This window comes from Trichechus manatus, unplaced genomic scaffold (assembly GCF_000243295.1).
Source record: "Trichechus manatus latirostris isolate Lorelei unplaced genomic scaffold, TriManLat1.0 scaffold00137, whole genome shotgun sequence".
NCBI classification, from domain to species: domain Eukaryota; kingdom Metazoa; phylum Chordata; class Mammalia; order Sirenia; family Trichechidae; genus Trichechus; species Trichechus manatus.
Genome location: NW_004444073.1, coordinates 5,171,434 through 5,194,872, shown reverse-complemented (window position 1 = coordinate 5,194,872; position 23,439 = coordinate 5,171,434). Strand labels below are relative to the sequence as shown.

Below are 23,439 nucleotides of genomic sequence, written 5' to 3'. Positions count from 1 at the left end.
CAGGGATCCCACCGATGCAGCTATGAGGTCTGGGGAAGTCGCTCTCAGGTTTCACAGCACAGCCTGGCCAGAAGGCGCAGAGGCATACAACGCCTGGTATTCAGGGATCAGAAAGGGAGGGACGAGATAGAGAGACGAGAAATTGAGCAATGAAGAAAGACAAAAGGGAAAAAGAGGGAAAAGAAAACAAAACAAATTAAAAAAAAAAAACGAACAAGAAAGGCCCCCTAGAAAAATAGAAGTCTGGTCTTTTTTTGTGAGTTAGAATTTTGTTCTACCTTTTTCTCCAGCTCTGTCCTGTACCCTCTGTTGTGATCTCTGTAAGAGCAGTCAGTGGTAGCTGGGCACCATCTAGTTGTACTGGACTCAGTCTGGTGGAGGCCATGGTAACTGTGGTCCATTAGTCCTTAGGACTAATCTTTCCCTTGTATCTTTTTTTCTTCATTCTCCCTTGCTCCTGAAGGGGTGAAACCAGTGGAGTATCTTAGATGGCTGCTCACCAAAGTAGAATGTAGAACATTTTTTTATAAACTATGTTTTGCCAATTGAGCTAGATGTTCCTCGAGACCATGGTCCCCACAGAGGACTGGGCAGTGTTTTGTTCTGTTGTACATAGGGTTGCTATGAGTCAGAACTGACTCGATGTCACCTAACAACAACAAACATACCCTGCTAAAGAGCCAAGTTTTCTCTGTGGCTCAAGTTTTCTTTAAGCCCTAATTCTTTATAATATCAAGCTAAGGCAGTGGTTCTCAAACTTTAGCATGGATTAGAATAGCCTCTAGAACCTGTTAAAACCTAGAATGCTGGGGCCTACTCCTAGAGTTTTTGATTCAGTAAGTCTGCAGTAGGGCCCTAGACTTTGCGTTTTTAAGAAGTTCCTACGTGATGATGATGCTGGTCCAGGGACCACAGTTTGAGAACCACTTCTTTAAGGCAATCAACCTTTGGAAGACTGAAGATTTATGGTTCAATGATAAAAAGTTAACACATTTTATTGGTACTTCTGCTTGGAAGCACACATGCTCCGGTCTCACATTCTTTAATAATACAGATATCAAGAGTATATTTTGATTACAGTAATATCACTATTATAGTAATACAGTCAAGGTTCTTGCTAAGGTATTTTATTGATTGAATTTCTTCTGTCTCTGACCCTGACTTACTGAGATTAAATCTATTGGTCTACCCCCAGGTCTGCTCAATTCCCTAATGGTCAGTTATTTCCTTGATTGTTAAAAAAGCACATTTATATACAAAATGCATATATTCAAGCATTTTATTTTATTTTTCTACATTTTTATTATGAAAGCTTTCAAATATACAGGAAAAATAACATGAATACTCATAGTTCCACCATCTAGAGTCAAGAGTTATAAATGCCTATTTGTGTGTATACACACACATATTTTGATGATCCATTTGAAAGTAAGTTACAGACCTTGTGCCACTTTATCCATAAATACTTCAGCACTCATCTTCATTCTCTTACATAACCACAATACTCTGATCACACTTAGGAAATTTAACAGTAATTCCTTAGTATTATTCAACATGTAATTGTATTCAAATTTCTCTAGTTGTCCTAATATGTCTTCTATAGCTGGTTGTTTTTTGGAACCAGTATCTGATCAAGAACACTAAGTTTTAAGAGGCAGCAATGCTGGGTAGGTCTTCTGGCTCAGTACTGTGTTATTTAAAGAACAGGTTTGATTGCTTTATCAAAGACCCAACTTAAATTTGGCTTAAATAAGAAACATGTATATTTATCTCTCATTTAACCTCCTGGAGGTAAGGTGAGCCTGGGTTGGTAGAGTGGCTCTGTTGTCCTCAGTATGTGGCTTCCATCTCTGAAGACAAGGTCACTACTTCATCCCTACCATTATGCTGGGAAGAGTAGCAGGGGAGTGCGTACTTGGACCTTTTAAGGGCACATCTGGAACTTACACACATCACCTCTGCTCCCATCCCATTGGAAAAAACAATCACATGGTTACATGTACCTGGCACAGTGGTTAAAGCGTTCAGCGGCTAACCTGAGAGATGGGCAGTTTGAACTGCTTCACAGGAGAAAGATGTGGCAGTCTGCTTGTGTAAAAATTTACAGCCTTGGAAACCCTATAGAACAGTTCTACTCTGTTCTGTAGCGTCACTATAGGGTTGTTATGAGTTGGAATCGACTTGATGGCAACAGAAACATGTATTTGTGATAAAAAAAAAAACAAAAAAACCCAGAACCAGTTGCTGTCAAGTTGATTCTGACTCATGATGACACTACGTGTGTCAGAGTAGAATTGTGCTTCATAGGATTTTCAGTGGCTGATTTTTCAGCAGTATGTTGCCAGGCCTTTCTTCTGAGGCACTTCTGGGTAGACTTGAACCTCCAACCTTTTGGTTAGCAGCCAAACTCATTAACTGTTTGCACTACCCAGGAAATATCTGTGATAGAGGCCTGGAAATGTGAGCTTTATTCTGGATGGCCATAATTCATGGCTTCTGGTACTAAAGAAAGAATGACCATTTGGGGAGCAATCAGCATGTCTGCCATGAATTCTTTTTGGCAAGTGAATGAGTTATACCAAACTGTATTAAATCCAGCTGTTTTTTTTCTTTTAAACTAGCATATTAGAACATGACATTTCTCTGTTTGAGGTAAATAGGGCTAATTTGTTCTTATACTCACTGTGCCCAGACTGTTGTTCCTTTTTGAATTATTTGATATATATTTTATAGATTTCTGACTTCCTCCTTTTGTTAGGATAGTAGCTGTCACTGGTCATAGCTGTCAGTGTCCTCCCACCTCCTTTCTAATTTGCTGCTTTCTTTTCCATGGACTGGGGAAGCAGGTAACAATTACCATCATAATAATGTTTTTATAATGTGATTTATGTGTGTTATATAGTGTGTCTTGGTTATCTAGTGCTGCTGTTACAGAAATACCACAAGTGGATGGCTTTGACAAAGAGAAATTTATTCTTTCACAGTCTAGTAGGCTACAAGTCCAAATTAAGCATGTCAGCTCCAGGGGAAGGCTTTCTCTCTTGGCTCTGGAAAAGATCCTTGTCATCAATCTTCCCCTGGACTAGGAGCCTCTCCATGCAGGAACCCTGGGTCCAGAGGATGCGCTTTGCTGCCGGTACTTCTTTTTTGGTGGTGTGAGGGCCCCCCTTCTCTGCTCGCTTCCTTTTCCTTTTATCTCTTGTGAGATAAAAGGTAGTGAGGGCCACACCCCAGGGAAACTCCCTTTACATTGGATCAGGGATGTGACCTTAGTAAGGGTGTTACAATCCTACCCTAATCCTCTTTAATATAAAATTACAGTCACAAAATGCAGGACAACCACACAATACTGGGAATCATGGCCTAATCAAGTTAACACATATTTTTGGGGGACACAGGTCAATCCATGACAAAGTGTTAGGGATTTTTATATCTTATCTCTAAATTTGGAACACTCCTACAAATATACTCATTTTCAAATGAGGATGATGAAGCTTCAGGAGTATCAGTAACTTGTTTATGAAAACTACAGTTGCTAAAACTATAGCTGAAATAGGAATATACGTTTCCCAAGTGAGACCTGGAAATCTTATCTGTAAAAAGTTTGTATGATCTTCATTCTAAAGACCTCGTGGCACCCATTTTGACTTCTTAACTAATTTTTATACTTTTTCATCTTTGCTGGTATGCAGGCTAGTGGAACTGCCAAATAACTAAGTTCTGGCTAGGTGAAGTACTCTTTGTCTAAGTGTATGTCTAAATGCACACATGTAGCATGCACACACATAACAACATGCATTGAAGCTCACAATTTTTTGAAATCTTTAATAGCATAACCATTTGCCATCGAGTTGATTCTGACTTATGGTGATCCCATGTGTGTCACAGTAGAACTGTGCTCCAAAGGGTTTTCAATGGCTGATGTTTAGGAGCAGATTCCTAGACATTTCTTCCAAGGTACCTCTGGGTGGAGTGGAATATCCAATCTTTTGGTTAGCAGCTGAGTGCATTAGCCATTTGCACCACACAGGGACTCCTTTAATAGCATAGTAGATTAAGTGTTGGATTGGGGGAAAAAAAAAAAACAACAACTTAAAACAGTGAGTGCAAGACCTACTTTGCATTATGAAAGACTCTGAGCATGGGAGAAAACCTTTTAAAACAACATTAATATGAACAGTCCTTTCCTAAAGAGATTCCAGAATGGTTCACGTCTATGATTAGTGACCATTCATATGCTGAGACAGTATTATTCAACCTGCAGCATGTCTCAGACTATTTAAGATTGGTAAACCTATTGTATCAGTCAAGATGGGCTAGAGTAGGTTGCAATGGTAATCTCAGTATGTTTTGTTTTTTAGAAAAACCTCATTGCAATATGTTTTCTTTTTAAAAATTGCCCAACCATATGAATGTCCTTATTCAGATACACAAATAAGAATATCATCCATTTTTATGCAATTTGGTTTCTTTTTGTGCAAAATAACTTTTTAAATTTCAAACTAAGTATGCTATACATAAGATTGGCACTAATATCCAGGGTAATATGAAATAGTTACTTCAGGACCTACTGTATATATGGGTTAGTATGGGCTGGAGATGTGAAATTGATTAGAGGGTTGGTCTTTGATTTATTCGCTTAATGAGTAGCTTAATTTTTCTCTGACATAGTTGCTTCGTATAGGATACATTATAGGATATGTTAATCACAACAACAAAACATGAAAAATTATAGCCACTAGGTCTTTCTCAATTTAGAGACACTGTGTTGTTGTTATGAGGCGCCTTGGTGGTAGAGTGGTTAAGAGTTATGCCTGCTGTCTTAGGCTGGGTTCTCTAGAGAAGCAAAACCAGCAAAGTATATAAATATATATATAGAGAGATTTATATCACGGAAACAGCTCATGCGATTGGAGAGGCTAGAACATCCCAAGTCCGTGGACAGGGTAGAGGCCTCTCCCAATTCACACAGCCACAGAAGCTGGCGAGCCCAAGATCGGCAGGTCGGAGAGCAGGGCTCCCACTCACAGGCTGTGAAGGCTGATGAATTCCAAGATCGGCAGGCAAGACCGCAAGGTTTCTCCTGATTCATGTAGCTGCAGGGGCTGGCGAACTCAAGAGCGGCAGGTCAGAGAGCAGGGCTCTGCTCATAGGCTGTGAAGAGTGATGAATCCCAAGTTCAGCGGATAAACTGATAGCTCAAGTCCCAAGAACCGGAGGTCAGACGAACAGGAGGCAGCCATAGGATCCAGAGCGAGCAAAAAGCCAGAACATCTGCTTATATTCAGATGCAGGCCACACCCCCAAGAAAACTCCCTTTCATCTGATTGGCTACTCACAGCATGTTCAGTCATAGGAGTGATCATGTACAAACACTGAGAATCATGGCCCAGCCAAGTTGACATACAATGTTAACCATCACACCTGCTAACCAAAAGGTTGGCAGTTTGAATCCACCAGCTGCTCCTTGGAAACCCTATGGGGCAGTTTTACTCTGTCCTGTAGGGTTGCTATGAGTCGGAATCAGCTCGATGGCAACAGATTATGTTGTTGTTGTTAGGTGTCATCGAGTCGGTTCCAACTCATAGTGACCCAGTGTACAATGGAATGAATCACTGCACAGTCCTGTGCCATCCTCACAATCATTGTTATACTTGAGCCCATTGTTGCAGCCACTGTGTCAACAGTCTACCTCTTTGAGGGTCTTTCTCTTTTTCTCTGACCCTCTACTTTACCAAACATGATGTCCTTCTCCAGGGACTGATCCCTGCTGATAACATGTCCAGAGTATATGAGATGAAGTCTTGCCATCCTTGCTTCTAATGAGCATTCTGGCTGTATCATAAAAATCATTGTTATTATTATTTCAGTTTATTTTAAGAACGATGCCTATCATAGTTAATACAGATAGACTGATAGTAGAAGATACCTCAAAATCAATCTATAGTTTAGGGCAATCAATGATAAGTATTTTCAAGGGGTATAAAACTTCCAACAGTGCTTAGCACAGTCATTTGTATGAAACTGGTACCTAATATAGGCCTATGAGTTTGGTCTGTTAAGTTGACTGATGTCTAAGTCATTAGACTTTTGAGGATGACATTTGAAAGTATGAGGCCAACATACTAAGAAGAAGACAATAAGCCCCGTGAGGAACAGATTTTGTTATATTTCTATATTTGGAAAAAATGGCATCTTACAAGGAGTTATGTTTGTTCACAAGAATTATCTTCAGTTAGGAGATTTTAGCATGCAGTAAATGAAAATAAGTATACTTACAATTATAGACGTCTTCTGAGTAATCTAAAGATTGGGAGATGTGTGTATACTGATCTACAATAACATGATAGCTTCATGAATTTGTAATTTAAAATTTAAACTACCCATTTTCCCCTTTGGGAAAAAACCACCATTTTTGTGGTAAGAATTGATAAATTACAACTATTATATTTATAAAACAGTATTTTTTAATTTCCTCTAATTTTTCTTTAGGTCGAGATTTAATTTGTATACAGTCCATGGATGGGATGCTTATGGTGTTTGAGCAGGAAAGCTATGCTTTTGGGAGATTCCTCCCTGGGTCCCTTCTGCCTGGCCCTCTTGCTTACAGTTCTCGTACAGATTCCTTCATTACTGTCTCTTCCTGCCGACAAGTGGAAAGTTACAAGTAAGTTTGGATGTTAAATCTTTGGAATCATTATGATTTTTGGTGTGTGTATTGCTGATTCATTCTTTTTCATTCATTCATTCTAGAATATTACAAATGAAAAGAGTCTGGTTTCTTTGAGAAAATATAATTGTGGTGACTTAGAGAATATCACTGATGTATCAAAACATATTTGAAAGGCAATGTAATGTAGCGATTTGAGAGAGGAAGGATTTTGGGGAGAGACAGATGTGGGTTTGAATGCTTCTTTTGGTACTAGAGCTTTGTAATCGTCAGTGTCCTCATCCAGCCTGTAAAACCAAAAAAACAAACCAGTTGCCGTCGAGTCGATTCTTCCAAGGTGCCTCTGAATGAATTTGAACCGCTAACCTTTTGGATAATAGCTGTGTGCTAACTGTTTGCACCACCCAGGCACTCACTCATCTGGCTCTGAAGCAGGATAATAATGTCTGTTTCGACAAGTCTGTAATCCGGATTAAATGAGATAATGTATGTCAAGTTGCTAGTCTGTAGACAATGCTCAATATTTACTGTGACTGTTCCCTGACATCATAAATAATAAAATACAAGATTGAGTGAGGAAAGCCAGGTACAAAGAGGCATATATAGAATGATAAAAAAGAATGTATGCGGCATAGGAAACTATTGACAAGAAACACAAGTGTTGTTATGAATGTTAATTATTATTACTATTTTTTTTGGTTAGGTTTGCATAAAGGGAGCTTTATTTTCTTCCCTTATTGCCCCAAAGCTTCCGTCTCTTTTAGATCTTTCGAATATATAATTCAAGAAGGAATTGATTGTTACATGTCAAGCCTAGTATATGTATAATTTTATAAAGAAGTCATATAGGTTTAATAATACTTTTAAAATGTAATGAGTCTTCTCCATTGCTTTTCAGTCACAGGAAACCAAAGCAATATTTTGAATATAATTTATAGATAATGCTTACTTAAACTATTTCTCTGGTTTAGATGTCACAAACAACTTAAAAAACTGTATTCATATGTGTAGGTGTACCGCGCTTTGAGAAAAACTAACAAATTTGTAGAAAAAACAAAAGGTAAAATCAAATGTACTAACTTGGACCTGGGAGAGGACAGTCTGAATTACTGAAACGTTTGAGTTACGAGACATTTCAAAAATTACAATTTTTCATGTACCTTCAGTAACCAGAATTGCTGTTTTCAGGCAGCTGTCCTAGACTATTCTAATGAATAGATATTTACGTACATTTATTGTGGGAATGTCCTTAAGTAGCTTATTCTCTCAGGTGGGTTAAATCAGCTCACCTACTAGTTTAATAAGTATTGCAAACTCATTTTTATTAGGTAGTACAAAGTTTTCAGCATTTTGTCTGTGAAACTGCAGGATGGAATTCTCTATAATAAAGGCTTAATATATCCACTGGAAACCCTGGTGGTGTAGTGGTTAAGAGCTACAGCTGCTAACCAAAAGGTCGTCAGTTCAAATCCACCAGGCGCTCCTTGGAAACCCTATGGGGCAGTTCTACTCTGTTCTATAGGGTCGCTATGAGTTGGAATCGACTCGACAGCAACAGTTTTGGTTATATCCACTAATTCTGTCTGAATGTTAATTATTTAAAAAAAAGAATGATATGTTAATTATTTTTTAAAAAGACAATTCATAGTACAGGTAAAATATGAAAATGATCCTTTGAAAACAGTTTCTATTTTTTGCTGGAAATTCTTATTGATCTTGGTGAATTGTATTTGAGAGATCTTTTTCTCCTCCACCAGCTAAATTTCAATACATTTAAGGTTTGGAGTTTTTGAAAGGAGTGTTTTTTGTTGGAAGAGAGGATGGGGAAAAGAAAATAAAAATCAATGCTGGAGTTTTCACCTAAAGCACAATAAAAAAAGGGAAAAAAAAATCAATGCTGGGAAAAGAAATAGACTTGGAAGATTTCAGTATATTCAGTAACTTTATTGTTATCTTACTGATGGCAACATTTCAAACTTTAAACATTTAAGCAACACATCATTACAGCTTTTCAGTATTATTTTTGGCCACATGATTTTTCCCAAGGCAGGAAGAAAATATAAATTCATCAGGCAACAGCTGTAAATTTTTAGCTTCAGTTTTCATTACTGGATGTATAGCCAGTTAATTCAGTTTTTTCCTTTATAGGTGGCAATCCACCTTTTGTGAATTATTGTCAAGGCATCTTGGGTTCAAAGCTCTGAAAACAAGCAACTGTTTATGACTAAGCAGATGTTAACTGATGGCAGTGGTATATCATCATGTCATAATACTATGACTCTTTACGGTTCTTGTTGTCCAAAGAAGATGAATGAGTTGTGGCATTGCTACTGGTAATAAATAAAATATTATACTTATTTTGAGAGGTTGGGAAAAATATCTGTATAAAATACTCATACCTGCCAAAACTTCAGCAATATTGAGGAGATCTGCTTTTCAGCTTTCCACGCAGTTCTTTGCCTTCATTCTGCCAAGTAGTGATATTGGCAATGCTACCCGAGGGGTCACCATACAAAGATCTGAATGCTCCATTACTTACTCTTTGAAATATGTGTATTGGAATTAATTTGGTAATAACTCCAGCAGTGATTGGATGAGGAAGCAATGTGGAGATTTCCTTAACGTGTGAGTTTAATCTCACAGAAGCCCACACTGTTTTAACTGTAGTAACTCTCCAACATACCAATCTATTAAATTCATCTCCATCTAGGACTGAAAAATGCACCCTTTATCCATCATGTGGATCTTTTAAAATGGTAAAAACGCATGGCATGTGTGATTATTATGAAATGATCACAGTCAGGAGGGTTTATAACATTAAATAGTATGTTATATTTACATATGCCTTCAAGTTTAATAGATTAATCAAATGATAATTACTGGTGCAATTTAGTATGGGAGAAAGCATAAAAAATGTAGTTTTGATCTTTTGAGGCTTTGTTAAATCTATCTATAATCAGTTAGTAGAATATAATTAGTGAATTGGATATTAATATTTAATTACTTTAAAAGTAGCTCAATTATACTCACGGGGAAACTAGCTAAGGCTGTGGATATCAAGCTTTAGTTTGCATAAGAATCACCTGGGCAGCCTGTTATAAAATGCTCATTTGCAGATTTCCAGCAGGTTTTGATTTAATAGATTTGAGGATAAGACCCATAAATTGTCATTGTAAATACATACTCCAAGCAATCCTAATTAAGGGCCAAACTTTGAGTGTTGTTTTTCTTTTGAAGTGAGAGAATCAGTGGTGTCACTAGGGTTGGTGTCACCCAGTGCAGTAACTCATGGTGTCACCTCCCCCATCACGGACTTCCTCCATACCAGACCATACAAAATACTTGGTAATGTTTTTTGTGCTAATGTTACTCGTAGATTGTAATTCCCATATATCACTCCTTCTTTTCCTTTAATTATTACTTCATTCTCAAAAAAGGTATTGACATAGGTTCACAAATACTAATTACCACAATATTGTAGCTAAAACAGAAATTTTGACGAAATTTAGCAACTATAAAAAAGCAACCAAAACAGCACGATTGTAGTGCATGCAGATGAAACCACATGATTCGAAGCATCATTGTAATTGGGTAGTAATGACAATTCTGACTGGAGGGCATTAGAAGGTTCAAAAAGTAAATTAGCATAGAGCTTTAACCTTGTAGGTATGTAAAAACGGTGTGAGGGCGGCACCTGACCTCCTCTGATTTCACAAGGGGGAGGGAAACTCAAGATCAACAACCCAAGGCTGATTCCTGTGAGGCAGAGGTCAGACATGCCTCCTCACTCTGCCATCTTTACCAATTCTAACACCAACCGTCCCTCCCACGGCACTCTCTACTTCTCTGCTGGGTTTGATAATTCATTGCAATGGCCGCACAGAACTCACAGACAATACTCACGATTATAGGGCTTATTAGGGAAGTAGCAGGTTACAGTTAGGTTCAGGAACACTCAAGGATACAGTTCTTCCATCAGGACAGCCTCTGCCGAGCTGTGCTCGCAGGCACATCTCTCCCTGGCCCTAGGCCTCTGCCCAAAGGCCCCAGTTTTCTCTTTCTGTGGGCCAGGAAGCCCACCTCGTCATCTCCTGCTGCCAGGTCTCTGCTGCTTGGTCTTTCCTGCTGGGTCTTGTCCTGCCACCGCTTCTCAGCATCTTCAGGGTTACAGCTCTCTCTGTCTCTCAGTCTCCTACTTCCAGGAGCTTCTCAGCCATGCTGGCTCCTAGCTGTTCTTCCTTGGTGGTGGTGGGTTCTTCTCTCTTTCCTGCCTCTGGGATTGCTCATTTCAAGCCCAGCGGGATGGCAAAACTGAACAATCCCTTTTGTGGGCCACAATTACCCTATCACACAATCCTGCCTAATCACTTGGGTTGGAGTTACAAGAAATGGCTAGAAAGGCCATACACAAGTGATCAATCACACCAAAAGGTATATTGATACATGTAAGCTGTGCTTATGAAAAATGTTTTTTGAGTTATAACTAGCTACAGGGATAGTTTTATAAAAAATAATAAATTTCTGCTGAAACACTGCACAAAAATTTTATAGACAATCATTTTGGTGTCATACCTTCTGACAGTGTCATCCAGTATGGTCTGCACCGCCTGCACCTCCTTACTATGCTACTGGAGAGAATTGTTTTTCTCTTTTTGTTGGGGGAGGCTTTGGTACCACCACTCTCTTGGGCCGTATGTGCCCAAAGTGTGAATCATCTTCTATTCTCTTTTTCTTTCCTTGGCCTGCCAGAGGTATTTAGTCAGTAAATCCTGCCCTCTACCTTTAATTTTCTTATTCGATCTCTGCTTCCCCTTTCCGTTGGTTCAGGTCTTTATCTTTTCACTTGGATTTCTGGTTTTCTTACCTCTAATCTAGATATTGAAGAGTCCTTCACATATTCTCCATTTAAAACACCTCTTTAAGCCAGAATAAATATTATTGTCCATTAAAAAGTAGAGAACTTCTTATTTTGATGTTCAGAGCCTTTTATAATCAAGTTTCACTTTACCTCTATGATATGGACTTTCATATTTGGAAGGCACTTTTCAAATTAACTGGCTCGACTGTCACCCTTTCTTCACCTCCTAGATATTCTTCCTGAGTCAGAATCGACTCCACCACCACCACCACCGAGATACGTTATTGCTTATAACACTGATTTTTGCCCAATACCATATATTGCCTTCTTCTGTTGTATCAAAATATTCCAGAGTGTGTCTTGTACTATCAGGTTCCTGAGAGCAAAATTTCTCTCTTAAACCTCTGTTCACTGACCGAACAGTTAATTTATTTAGCCATTCAGCCATTCATTCAGCAAACATTTTTTCAAGAGGCTTCTTCTCTGTGCCATGCACTGTGCAAAGTACTGAAAATGCAAAGTCAAATAAGACCTGTCTTTTGTCCTCCAGCAGTCTTCAAGCAAGTGTGGGAGGCAGCAAATCAAACAGTTGTCTCAGGCCATTGTGATACAGGCTACAGCAGAGCTTTACGTGGGATACTGAGGGGGCCTCGAGGCGAGATCTCTAAATTAGACTTGAGTTTAGAGGCTTCCCGAAGAAGTAGATGGGCTACAAGCTTTATTTTCCCTCCTTCTCTGTGTTATCCACCTTCTCTGCACCCCTGCAGTAGTTCCTAATACATTGCTAAGCAAATAATAGTCTTTAAATAAGTATTTTAAAATGTATTTGTTGAATTTAATTGACATTTAGAAAAAGGGACTGTGTTCTTCACAAGTCTTATGCTCCAGCCAAATTGAAATATTTGTTGTTCTCCATATATGTTAAGGGCTTTTCTCTCGCTCCCTTCTTTTGCTCATGCTGTACCCTGTGTCTGAAATGCTATTCCCTCCTTCTCTGCATATGAACTTTATGTCTGAAGCCTCCTTGCTTACGTTCAGTTCTTCCCGGATCTAGCTGTAAGTAATGTCTTCTTGATTTTTCAGTTCAGGAGAAGGTTTTTCGTGCTTCCACTAGCACTATTCACACTTTCACTGTTGTTAAATATTTACTTGTTTACTTTTCTCCTTGACTAGGCTAATTGCTCCACGAGGGTAGTAATTTTGTATCCCCAAAAGCACCTAGCACTGTAGAGTAGGTCCATAATAAGGACTTGTTGAAGGAGTGAAAAGTTTGTTGCTGGCATCCTTCACTGAAAATGACTCTCCTGTGCGTAATCAAGAATATTTTAGCTATAGTTGAAATGAACGTGGTAATGCTTTGTGTCGAGAACTTCCATTTCTAGTAAAGTTCTCCAGGTTAAATATCAAGATTCCAAAATCTTCTGGTACCGCATTGAGGTGATAATTATGTTTCATTTGAAAACAAATGACGTTGGAGGGTTTACTTTTGTGCTCTGTGGCACCTCAATCCATATTTTAGTCATTTGGTGCTATTTTTACGATGTGATATGGAAGAGCATTAAATTATATGGTAGAGTTTGTCATTGGTGCTCCACAGGACCTGTGGTTTTAAACATTTGTAGCTCTTGGGTCTAAAAGCACCACTCTTCACCCGGACTTGCTGTATTTGTGATCAGTGCATTTCTGTTCTGAGAAACACCCATGGCACTCTTTCATAGAATCTTATTACATTGAGCCTGATTATTCTTTCAGCAATCTCAACAAAGGAATTATATTCTTTAGCTTATATCACTGAACACTTAAGTGGTTTAAAAAAAAAATCCAAGTGTTTTTCTTTATTTCAGAATTTCCAAGTCAGCTTGAGATTGTTTGGCTTTGGATATAGGTTTTCATGTACATTACTGGTCACTATTAAGAGGAGTTAAGGAACAACTATACAAAAGATGCTATTGTAAGTTTTTCATCATCTAAATTTACCGTCATTTATGTTTAAGTAGTAAAATACTCTTCTGAGTTGTCTTCCAGGAAGAGAAATGCTCTGGATTTGGAAATCAGGAGTCAGTTTTGGTTTTGTCTCTCCATGGTGTTTTGATGTTAATGGGGCCACTTTAGGGGCTCACTTATTCCTCAGATGAAATAGTAATTCTTTGTAGTTACATAAGAAGCTTGAAACAACTCAGTAAGCTTTGGAGTTTTGCAACGATCTCATTAATCACCATATCATACCCCCGTGGGTTGGTGTCTGCAGGAAATGAACCACCTATGTCATTAATTGCCTGAGGTTAGATCCACAGCAGGACCAGCTCTGGGCTGATGTTCTTGTCACGCATGCATACTCTGTCTCTTACTATGTACTGGCAATATAAAACAATGCTATTTGGAGGTTGGAATGTGAGGCCTAATTCTTTGGCACTTGGGGAGACTGTTGAGATTTTGAAGGTCCGTCTCCGTGTTGAGACATTTGCTGCAGCTGCCTGTGGAATTTTTTAGCATGATTTTACAAGGCTGTTTGAGATCTTCGCCCTCCTACCTTTTTCATCTTATTTCCCATGACTCATCCTCCTCCTCTGTCATGCATCTCTCCCAAACTTCTGTCCTGGCCTTTTATGCCTCCTTTACTGCTTCATGCTTGGCATGTGCTGTTATGCCTTTTCCCTCTTTACCAGCATGATGAATTCTCACTCATTTTTTAAAATCTAGCTTTCTCCTCCTGAACACATACCAAGAGCATATCTTCACCACTCCAGTTACTTGTTTCTGCCACTGTGTTCCCTTGGTACTAAACAAACAAAAAAACAACAAAACCAAACCCATTGCCATCAGTCCATTCCGACTCCGAGTGACCCTATAGGACAGAGTAGAGCTGCCCCATAGGGTTCCCAAGGAGCAGCTGGTAGATTTCGAATGCTGACCTTTTGGTTAGCAGGCCCATCTCTTAACCAGTATGCCACCAGGGCTCCTCCCTTGGTACTGGATACCAAAAAACAAATCAAACAAAATAAATCAAAAGAAAAACAACCAAACTAGTTGCTGTGGAGTCAATTTTGACTCATGGTGATCCCGTGTGTCGGAGTAGAACCACACTGTATACGGTTTTCAACTGCGATTTTTTGAAAGTGGATTGCCAGCCTTTCTTCCGAGGTGCCTCTGGGTGGACTCAAACTTCTGTTAGCAGCCAAGCACGCTAACAGTTTACGCTACCCAAGAACCCTCTGGTACTATGTACATACCCTCTGTTAGTACAGGGCACTCTGAGTTACATTGTTTTGTTTGCAAATTAATCTCCATAACTAGTTTGGGAGTTCCTGAGGAGCACAGACCGTGGAGTAGCTTTTTTTCCCATTGTCAATGCTTGTATTAGATCCACAGTGATGTTTATTGAATAAATGAATTAAATCGATACGTTAAGTTTTCAAAGTAACGATAAGACTGTTTACACGAATGCTTTGCAAAGTCTGTTTTAATTCGTCATTCTATGTCCAACTGAATTGGATATTTTACTAAATAAATTATTGCTGACTGAGATAGGAAAAGCATGATTTTAGAGTTGGTATACGACATTTCAGTATTACTGCACATTTCAATGCTTATTTAGATATTCCACATTGCTTTCAGTCATACAGGTTCCTGGTTTTTATACTATCAGACATTCTTCTCTTAGGCAATATGAGATGCCCGAATATATCTATTTACTAATTTTTCTCTTAGTTATGACAGAACAATACAAGATGTTTTGATTCAATAAGAAATAAAGAAACCTATGAGCCTGAAGTTAGAGTAAGATTATTGTTATAATACTGTATCATTAATTAATATACCATTAATTATGGGAATACTTCATAGGCTAAATTAATCATGTCTAGATTGAATGATATTTAGAATTGTTTTTAAGAATGATTTGAGCTAAATTTTATTATTGAAATAGAAGTTGCAAAATACTTATAGAAAGTCATAATGTCCATTACTGAGAGTTTATTACATATGCCAGCTAAACTACTAGGTGATTAATATGTATCTATATATGAATCTGTATCTGTCTGTCTGTTTATCTCTCAATCTGTTAACCAGTAGCTAAGCATATAATATATACCAGCTACTGTACTAGGTGCTTTTTATAAATTATTTAAAAATTTTAACATTACTTGGGTTAGAGATTATTATTCTAATTTTATAGATGAAGAAAGTAAGACACAGTGATTAATTTGCCAAAATTTACCAGCTAGTAGGTGGTTTTAGCTGGGGATTAAATTCGGGTTTTGTTGTTCCCAAAGCTTATGTATCCCTAATTCCTATTACATTAGGCTGCCTTGCATTGTTCACTTTTTTTTTTCCGTTTTTTTTTTTTTGGTGTTTAGGTGCTAGATCTTTCCTGAATATTGAGTATTGATGTTTATTCTTTTGGGAGTGCTTTGATAGTGTGCAGCACTACTTTCTCAATATTGAATAATTGGGACATATGATTTTAATTTCTTTATCATGTCAGTTTTACATAGTCTTATGTTACAATATCATTTAGTAAGAATGCAATTAAATTTTACAGTTTTTAAGAGTCAAGAAGTGATTCAGAAGGTTTATAGATTATGTGCTTTTAAAGTTTAAAATAACTTATACATTTTAAATTTAAAGTCAATTATAATTTTTCCATATTTTCATACAGATACCAAGTACTTGCTTTTGCAACGGATGCAGATAAAAGGCAAGAGACTGAACAGCAAAAGCTTGGTTCTGGAAAAAGACTAGTGGTAAGGCCCTTTATAGAAAAGTTTCAGTAGTGTCATACCTAATTACAGATATTTCTTCAGAATAAGAATTTCTAAGGAGAAATTTGTATATATATATATGTATGTATTTTTTCGGCCATTTTGTTTTCTATGTTATTACTGTATCGATGATCAGAGAATTTAGTTGGTTATTGCTGAACAATGGAGACACATGTCTGATCATGATCAAAACATATCAGATGATGGAGTTATACCAGTAGAACTATAGATGTCCAGATCGGATCATTTCTAACTGAAGTGATTACAGACTAACAAATTGAAAAAAAAAAAAAATTAAAAACATCCTTTCAAAAATAACATTGCTACTAGTGGACATGTGGCAAATACATAAGAGAGAAAAATTCACAGCCCACAAAGATGGAAGTAGCTCAAAGACAGGGAGAAAGTTTTAGAACTTGAAAAAAAATTTAAAGAATAATTGTTAATGATAATTTCTCAGTTTGGAAACTGGGGAATAGATGACAATTGAGAATTCTCCTTTATCCTGAGAACCTCCATAGACAGCAAGGCAAGCAATAGAAGGAACTGAGAATAGCAGTGAGAACAGTGAAGTTAATTTGAGGACACACACGAAGGAAACTTAATGAAGAAATATGTAGAGTTTAGAATACTAAGGAAATAAAAATGTCAGAGAAGATGACGCAGAATTTTCTGTATTAGTAAAAACATGAAGTTTTGTGTAGAATTTGGAGGTACCATAATACTAATGGTTAAAGTGTAGACTTTGGAGTCAGACCTCGAGTGCTAACTATATTTACGGCTTATTCTGAGCAGGTTTGTTAAGCTTGCTAAAGCTTAGTTTTCTCATTTGCAAAATAGTGATAGTACCTATTTTACAGTGTTGCCATTAGAAATCAATAATGCATATAAAGCATTTAGCAAAATTTCTAGATGATGATGATAGTGATAATGGTGATCGAATTGACCTTGACCTCCTCTTCAATACTAGTCTTCTGATTGTAGCTTAATAAACTGTACTCTGGCCACATGGGGTTTCTTACTGTTCTGAATATTCCATGGCTTTTCTTGATTCTAGGTTTCTGCGTATGATTTTCCTTCTATTTCAAATATCCTTCACTCATTCATTTGCAGGTATTTATTGATACTACTCAGTGCCTCACCAAACCAAAAAAAAACCCATTGCCGTTGAGTCAATTCCGACTCATAGCAACCCTATAGTACAGAGTAGAACTGCCCCATAGTGTTTCCAAGGAGCGCCTGGTGGATTCAAACTACCGACCTTTTGATTAGCAGCCGTAGCTCTTAACCAGTATGCCGCCAGGGTTTCACTTTGTTTCACACTGGGGGTATATTCTGTAGGCAATTACGGTTGAGTAAAAGATTGAGTATAATTGATCCTACAGGGAAACTATTCTTCCTTCACCTCTTCCCTGTGCTATCCATATTAATGAATAAAGTAAGAAATAGCAGTAAAACTTCCCTTTATTACACCACAGTCACTTTGTAAGACTATGATGCCATAGAACATCATTAAATCTATTGCACAGGAGTCAGAAATTATCCGGTGGAATGCTTTTAATAAGGTTGTGTGGGAAGGCAGTTAATAGCTGCCTATGTTACTTGTAGCTGCCTTTTACTATTTGTTGATTTCTAATTTGATTCCATTCTGGTCAGAGAGCATACTCTGTATGACTTGAATTCTTTTACATTTACTGAGGTATATTTTATGGCCTAGAAAATGATCTATCTTGCTAAATGTTCAGTGTGCACTTGAAAAGAATGTGTATTTTTTGCTATTGTTGTTTGGAGTATTCTACACATGTCTACAGGTTAAGTCATGTGATAGTGTTATATAAATCTTCTATATCTTTATTAATTTTCTCACTGCTTGTTCTACCAATTTTGAGAGAGGAGTATTGAAGTCATGACTGTAACTGTGAATTTATCTATTCTTCATTGCCATTTTATTAGTTTTTTGCTTCATATATTTTGAATCATTATGTCTCATGAGGAACTGACCTCTTTTTCATTATGAAATGACCTTCTTTTTCCCTTTGATCTGAAAAGTAATCTATTAATATAGCCTCTGTTGATTAGTGTTATCCTGATATATCTTTTTCCATGTACTTACTTTTAATGAGTTTGTGTCTTTATACTTAAAGTGCATCACTTGTAAGCAGCATATAGTTGGGTCTTGTTTTTTTGATACAATATGACATTCTTTGCCTTTTAATTGAGATTTTTAGACCATTTACATTTCATGTGACTATTGATGTGGTTAAGTTTAAGTCTATCATCTGAACATTTGTTTTCTATTTTCCGATCTGTTCTGTTTCCTTTTTCCACTTTCCTGCTTTTTTTGCGGATTAAGTCAGTATTTGTTATACATTCATTTTATCTCTTTGTTTGCTTATTAGCTTTAACTTTTGGTTTTGTTACTTTAGTGATTGCTTTAGGTTTTGCACATTTTGTATCTTTTATTTATGACAGTCTTCCTTCAGGTGATATTATACTACTTCACATATAGTATTAAGAACCATACTTCCATTTTCTCCCTCCAGCCTTTGTGCTATTGTGGTCATACATTTTAATTTTAATGTACTGTAAACTACATATTACATTGTTATTATTTTTATTTAAGTAGTCAATTATCTTTCAATGAGATTTAAATTAGAAGAAAACAATCATATATTTCCCTGTGTAGTTAACATTTCCAGGGTTCTTCTTTACTTTGTGTAGTTCATTAATTCAGAATGTGGTGTATTTCTCGAAGGGGAGGCCAGAGAGAGTGGCACTCAGTAGCTAGTGAACTGAAAGTATTTAGTGGCTGGATATTAGCCTGCAGCTTCAGAAACTTGATTTGTCTGTCTGCTCTGAATGGATCATCATCTCTTAGAGTCAGACATACATCAGTCAAAGTTATAGACAGTGGCATATAATGCTAGAACGTCAACATTGTCCTGTGCAGTCTTTTCACATAGGTAAGATACCCTTGAACCAAATGGCAATTGAATAATTTCTTGGTGTTGACTCCTAATTTAGATTAACATAGCTGGATGCATCTACCTATATTCACTATGCTGTCCCCCTCCTCCAGATGATTTATACACAGACACACACTCACAGATACACTGATGTCATTTGCCTTTCTGACCACCCCTAGTTGGATTTCATACTTCCTTCAGAAATGTTAATGTCTTAAATAGATGGATTAATATCTAATGGCCTGTCTTGATGGCCAGAAATCTTGATTTAGAAATATTAATAGCTTGGAAGTTGAATTATGAAAAACTATTATTTTACATGTCCCTTTTAAATTAATTCCTTCATTATTTTAAGAAACATTTATTGATCATTGACCATGTTACAGAGACATGAAGATACCCTGGAGGAGCTCTGTGTATAGAGGATCCCAAGTATGTGACTACATCAGCGTGGTGACTGCTCTGTATATGCATATTGATATACTTTTTCACCATTTTATATTAAAACATTATAGTTCCAACAGTATTGACTATAGGTTTTACAATTGTTAAATTAAATTATGTTTTCAAAGTAAACCCAATAGGTTTTCTGTGGAAATTTTCAGTGAAGTTAATAACTTTTTATGAGTATTTTTGAACCACTGAATAGCTAGTACCATTTGGAAAAAGATGGAGCAAAACATGCTAGAATCTATAAAGTATTAGAAATACAGTCATACCAAAAAAAAAAAGAAAAGTAGTTGAAGGAGGAGAGTACCACTCTTTATGTCTCTGCTCTGTGGTAAAGCCATTTCTTAACTGGATTTATATGAAAGTTGCTGAAATTTTCTGTTCTTAACAGTTAAATTGATCTTGGATTTTGCTTTTCAGGTGGACTGGACTCTAAATATTGGAGAACAAGCCCTTGACATACGTATTGTCTCTTTCAATCAGTCAGCATCTTCTGTTTTTGTTCTTGGTGAGAGAAACTTTTATTGCCTTAAGGATAATGGACAAATTCGGTTCATGAAGAAACTTGATTGTAGCCCAAGTTGTTTTCTCCCCTACTGCTCAGGTGTGTATAAAGAAGCTCTTTTTTCTTTTCAATATCTGAAGGCTATGTTATGTGCATCAGAAAAAAACCATACTCGTACACATATTTTCTAAACATCTAGGAAAATAGTTTAATACTTAACATGTAATGGAAATTTTAACTTTTGAAATTTGAACAGAGTTTTGATAAAAAGCACACATTTGATTTTGTCAGTCACTTTGTACAAAATGACTTGTACAATTGGCCTCCAGCATACATTAATGCTTTCTATAATGTAGCCTTTCAGAATGCTTCCAAGAGAACATCAGGCTCTTTTATAAGCAGAACAGGGCATGGTAATGTCTAATAGAGTGACTTATCTGTAGTGAATGCCCAGTAAATCATTAGCTTACATGTGTTAAATATTAATGAAATTCATGCTTTCTAGATGAAATGCAAAAATGTTGGCCACTGTCTAGTTATAGTTTCCAAGTCTGTAAAATGATTTTCCCTTTGTGATCCTGGTAGCTTGATGTTGAAAAAGAATATTTTGTTACTTAAAAATCTTTATGCATTAAAATCAAGATATTAGAATCATTTTGTGTCATAAATCCCCTGAAAGAAATGTAACATATTGTTGCAAATGACTGTTTTCTCACTATTCTCTGTCTTTAACCTACAGTTTCTGAAGGAACAATAAATACTTTGATTGGAAACCATAATAACATGTTGCATATTTATCAGGATGTGACACTGAAGTGGGCCACTCAGCTTCCCCACATTCCTGTAGCAGTAAAAGTGGGCTGTTTGCAGTAAGTGATTTAATTTAACACATTTTTAAAAAGAGGATGTTAGTCAAGGAATTTTCTAGAAGTTTTATGAGACAATGGCAAGTGATTTTTTTAAAAAATGGCAAGTGATACTGTACTCAGAATGTCAATAATAGAAATAATTAAAAAATTTTATTGGAAATGAAGCATATAGGAAAACTTAATTAGTGCCATTAATCATTTTCATTTAGTCTTTCTAACAAGATATCTCTTGTGAATTAAAAATGAAAGCTTTTGAGATTTCAAGACAATGGTTTTCCTGATAGATTATTTTCTTAAAAAAATGAATTTCTTCAACATTTGATGGGTCCCATTTAAAGATGATTTATTGATGGACTGTGAGAATATTACACTTCAGAACTTATTTTATACCTTATTGTGTCAAGTGGTGCAGAATTGCTAATGATTATGTGTTTAAGACAGTTTCAATTTTAAGTATGGCCCCCTTGCATTTAAAATAAAAGACAAAATCCATATCCTAACATTACATTTACAAAGAAATGAAATGAGATAAAAATGAGACTTCTAAGTGTATACTATTTCTAGGTCATTGGTATAAAAGGCAAGATCCTGACAAACTCTTTAGCATCTCAGGTTATGTTTAGGAATTGAAAATCTCAGCAAATATATGAAACTATAACTTTGTATAAAGCCTCATATGTTTCCAGAGCTATTCAGTCCTGCTTATTTAGGTCATTTTATTGCATATTTAAACATCAGATGTAGAGCTCTTTAATGACACCTAGAATATCTGATCAGAATGAGTTTTACCCCTAAATGAAGGGCATGTGCGTAACATTATTGTTGAAGCTCAATGAAGGGCATCCACATTTGCGTTAATGGTTACTATAAAGCCTGAATGTTGAGGAAATGGAAACAGTGTTTTGAAAACATTGACTATTTTTAAAAGAAGTTGAGTCCTTTTATTTTTTGAAAAAGGATCATCATATAACTAAAATTGCTATGCATTTAATATAAATTATAGCTATTTTGTATCTGAAGAATAATTTAAAATTTTGAGATTGGTTTTTGCAATGCCAACCAAACATTCAGAATCATCAGACTGCATCATATTTATTTTGAAGGATTTAGAGTAGGCAGAACAGCTTGCCATCAGGGCAATGTTAAATATTTCTCTTCTTAGGGAGTAATTCTTGTAACTTCCCATGTATCCATGCAAAAGCTGTTCTCTTTGGCTCCCCCAACTGATAGCTCAGATGCAAGAAGGCAAATCCACGCTGGTGGGTATGCAGTCCATCTTGGCTTGTAATTTGCAGATTCCTCAGGAGCCAGCATCTTTAAATACTTAAAAGTTGTTGTGATTCTTGTGTGTATGTGGGGTGTGCGAGAGTGATGGGTAGAAAGACCTTATTGAGAACAATTAGTTGAAATATTTGTATTACCCGTATATTATTTATCAGGGATATGCCCAGTTTCAAGAGTCACCACACTCAGAGAAGATTAAAATATGGCCTCTCAGCAGATATTTATTGTTTCTTGTCCAGATGCAGTTTACCAATCATTATGAACAAAAACCCAAGTTTTCATATAGTGTGCATTATAATGTTTATCTTCAAAAGTAGCCCATGGCATCTTAGGTACTTGTGAATGAAGTTTCCTATTTGTCATAGCTTTTTGAAGATCATGATTATAAACAATTAAGTACAAATATTGCCATTAGTGTTTTCCACAGTTAATTAATATACAGCAATAAATTCTAATTATTTGATTTATGATTTTTCTTATTTTTATGTACTTTAAATAAAAATATAGGAATAAACTGTATTTGAAATAATTTCATTAGAATTATAAAAGTGATTATTACTAATTTAGCTATAACATATTTATATTTAGAAGTTATTTGAAATTAGAAACACTGAAATAATTTTCCTCCTGCTTCTTATTATCTTTAGGATTAAACCTTTTTGGTAGATGCTTCCTTGACTGAAAGTGTTTATTTGTAAAGGAAATTGGTGTTATTTTAATATGTTTCTTTTCAATGAATAAGAAATACTGGATTTGGACCAAGTTGATATAGTTATACTTAATAACAGCATTTTGCTCAGAAACTGAGATGCTTTATTTCCTTCCACTCCCGCCTATTTGGCAGTCATAGTCATCTCTACCTTGTTTATTATAAACCAGTTCTAAATCTTTCTGTGTTTCCTTCTTTCTTTTCAGGGTAAATATCATTCTTGGTTAGATAATATTGTTTTAGTTTAATTATTTTAATTTTTATGGGTTAGACTACGGGAATGTGAAATAGTCTTAGAGGTTACAGAATCAGTAGAGCCTGAATGTGATAATGGTCTTTAAATTTCTTAGCTATTACTGTTTTCCTCT

At 36.3% G+C, this 23,439-nt stretch overlaps 1 protein-coding gene across 5 annotated transcripts in view; it reads left to right on the top strand.

Annotated features, from left to right (window-relative positions):
* BBS9 (Bardet-Biedl syndrome 9) overlaps nt 1-23,439 on the top strand; it is a 518,471-nt gene that overhangs the window by 134,149 nt on the left and 360,883 nt on the right. For all 5 annotated transcript variants that reach the window (XM_023739587.1, XM_023739586.1, XM_023739589.1 and 2 more), the window contains exons 6-9: nt 6,493-6,667; nt 16,186-16,270; nt 20,125-20,308; nt 20,949-21,078. In XM_023739587.1, the coding sequence (XP_023595355.1) occupies nt 6,493-6,667; nt 16,186-16,270; nt 20,125-20,308; nt 20,949-21,078 (574 nt within the window). The remainder of the gene's footprint in view (nt 1-6,492; nt 6,668-16,185; nt 16,271-20,124; nt 20,309-20,948; nt 21,079-23,439) is intronic.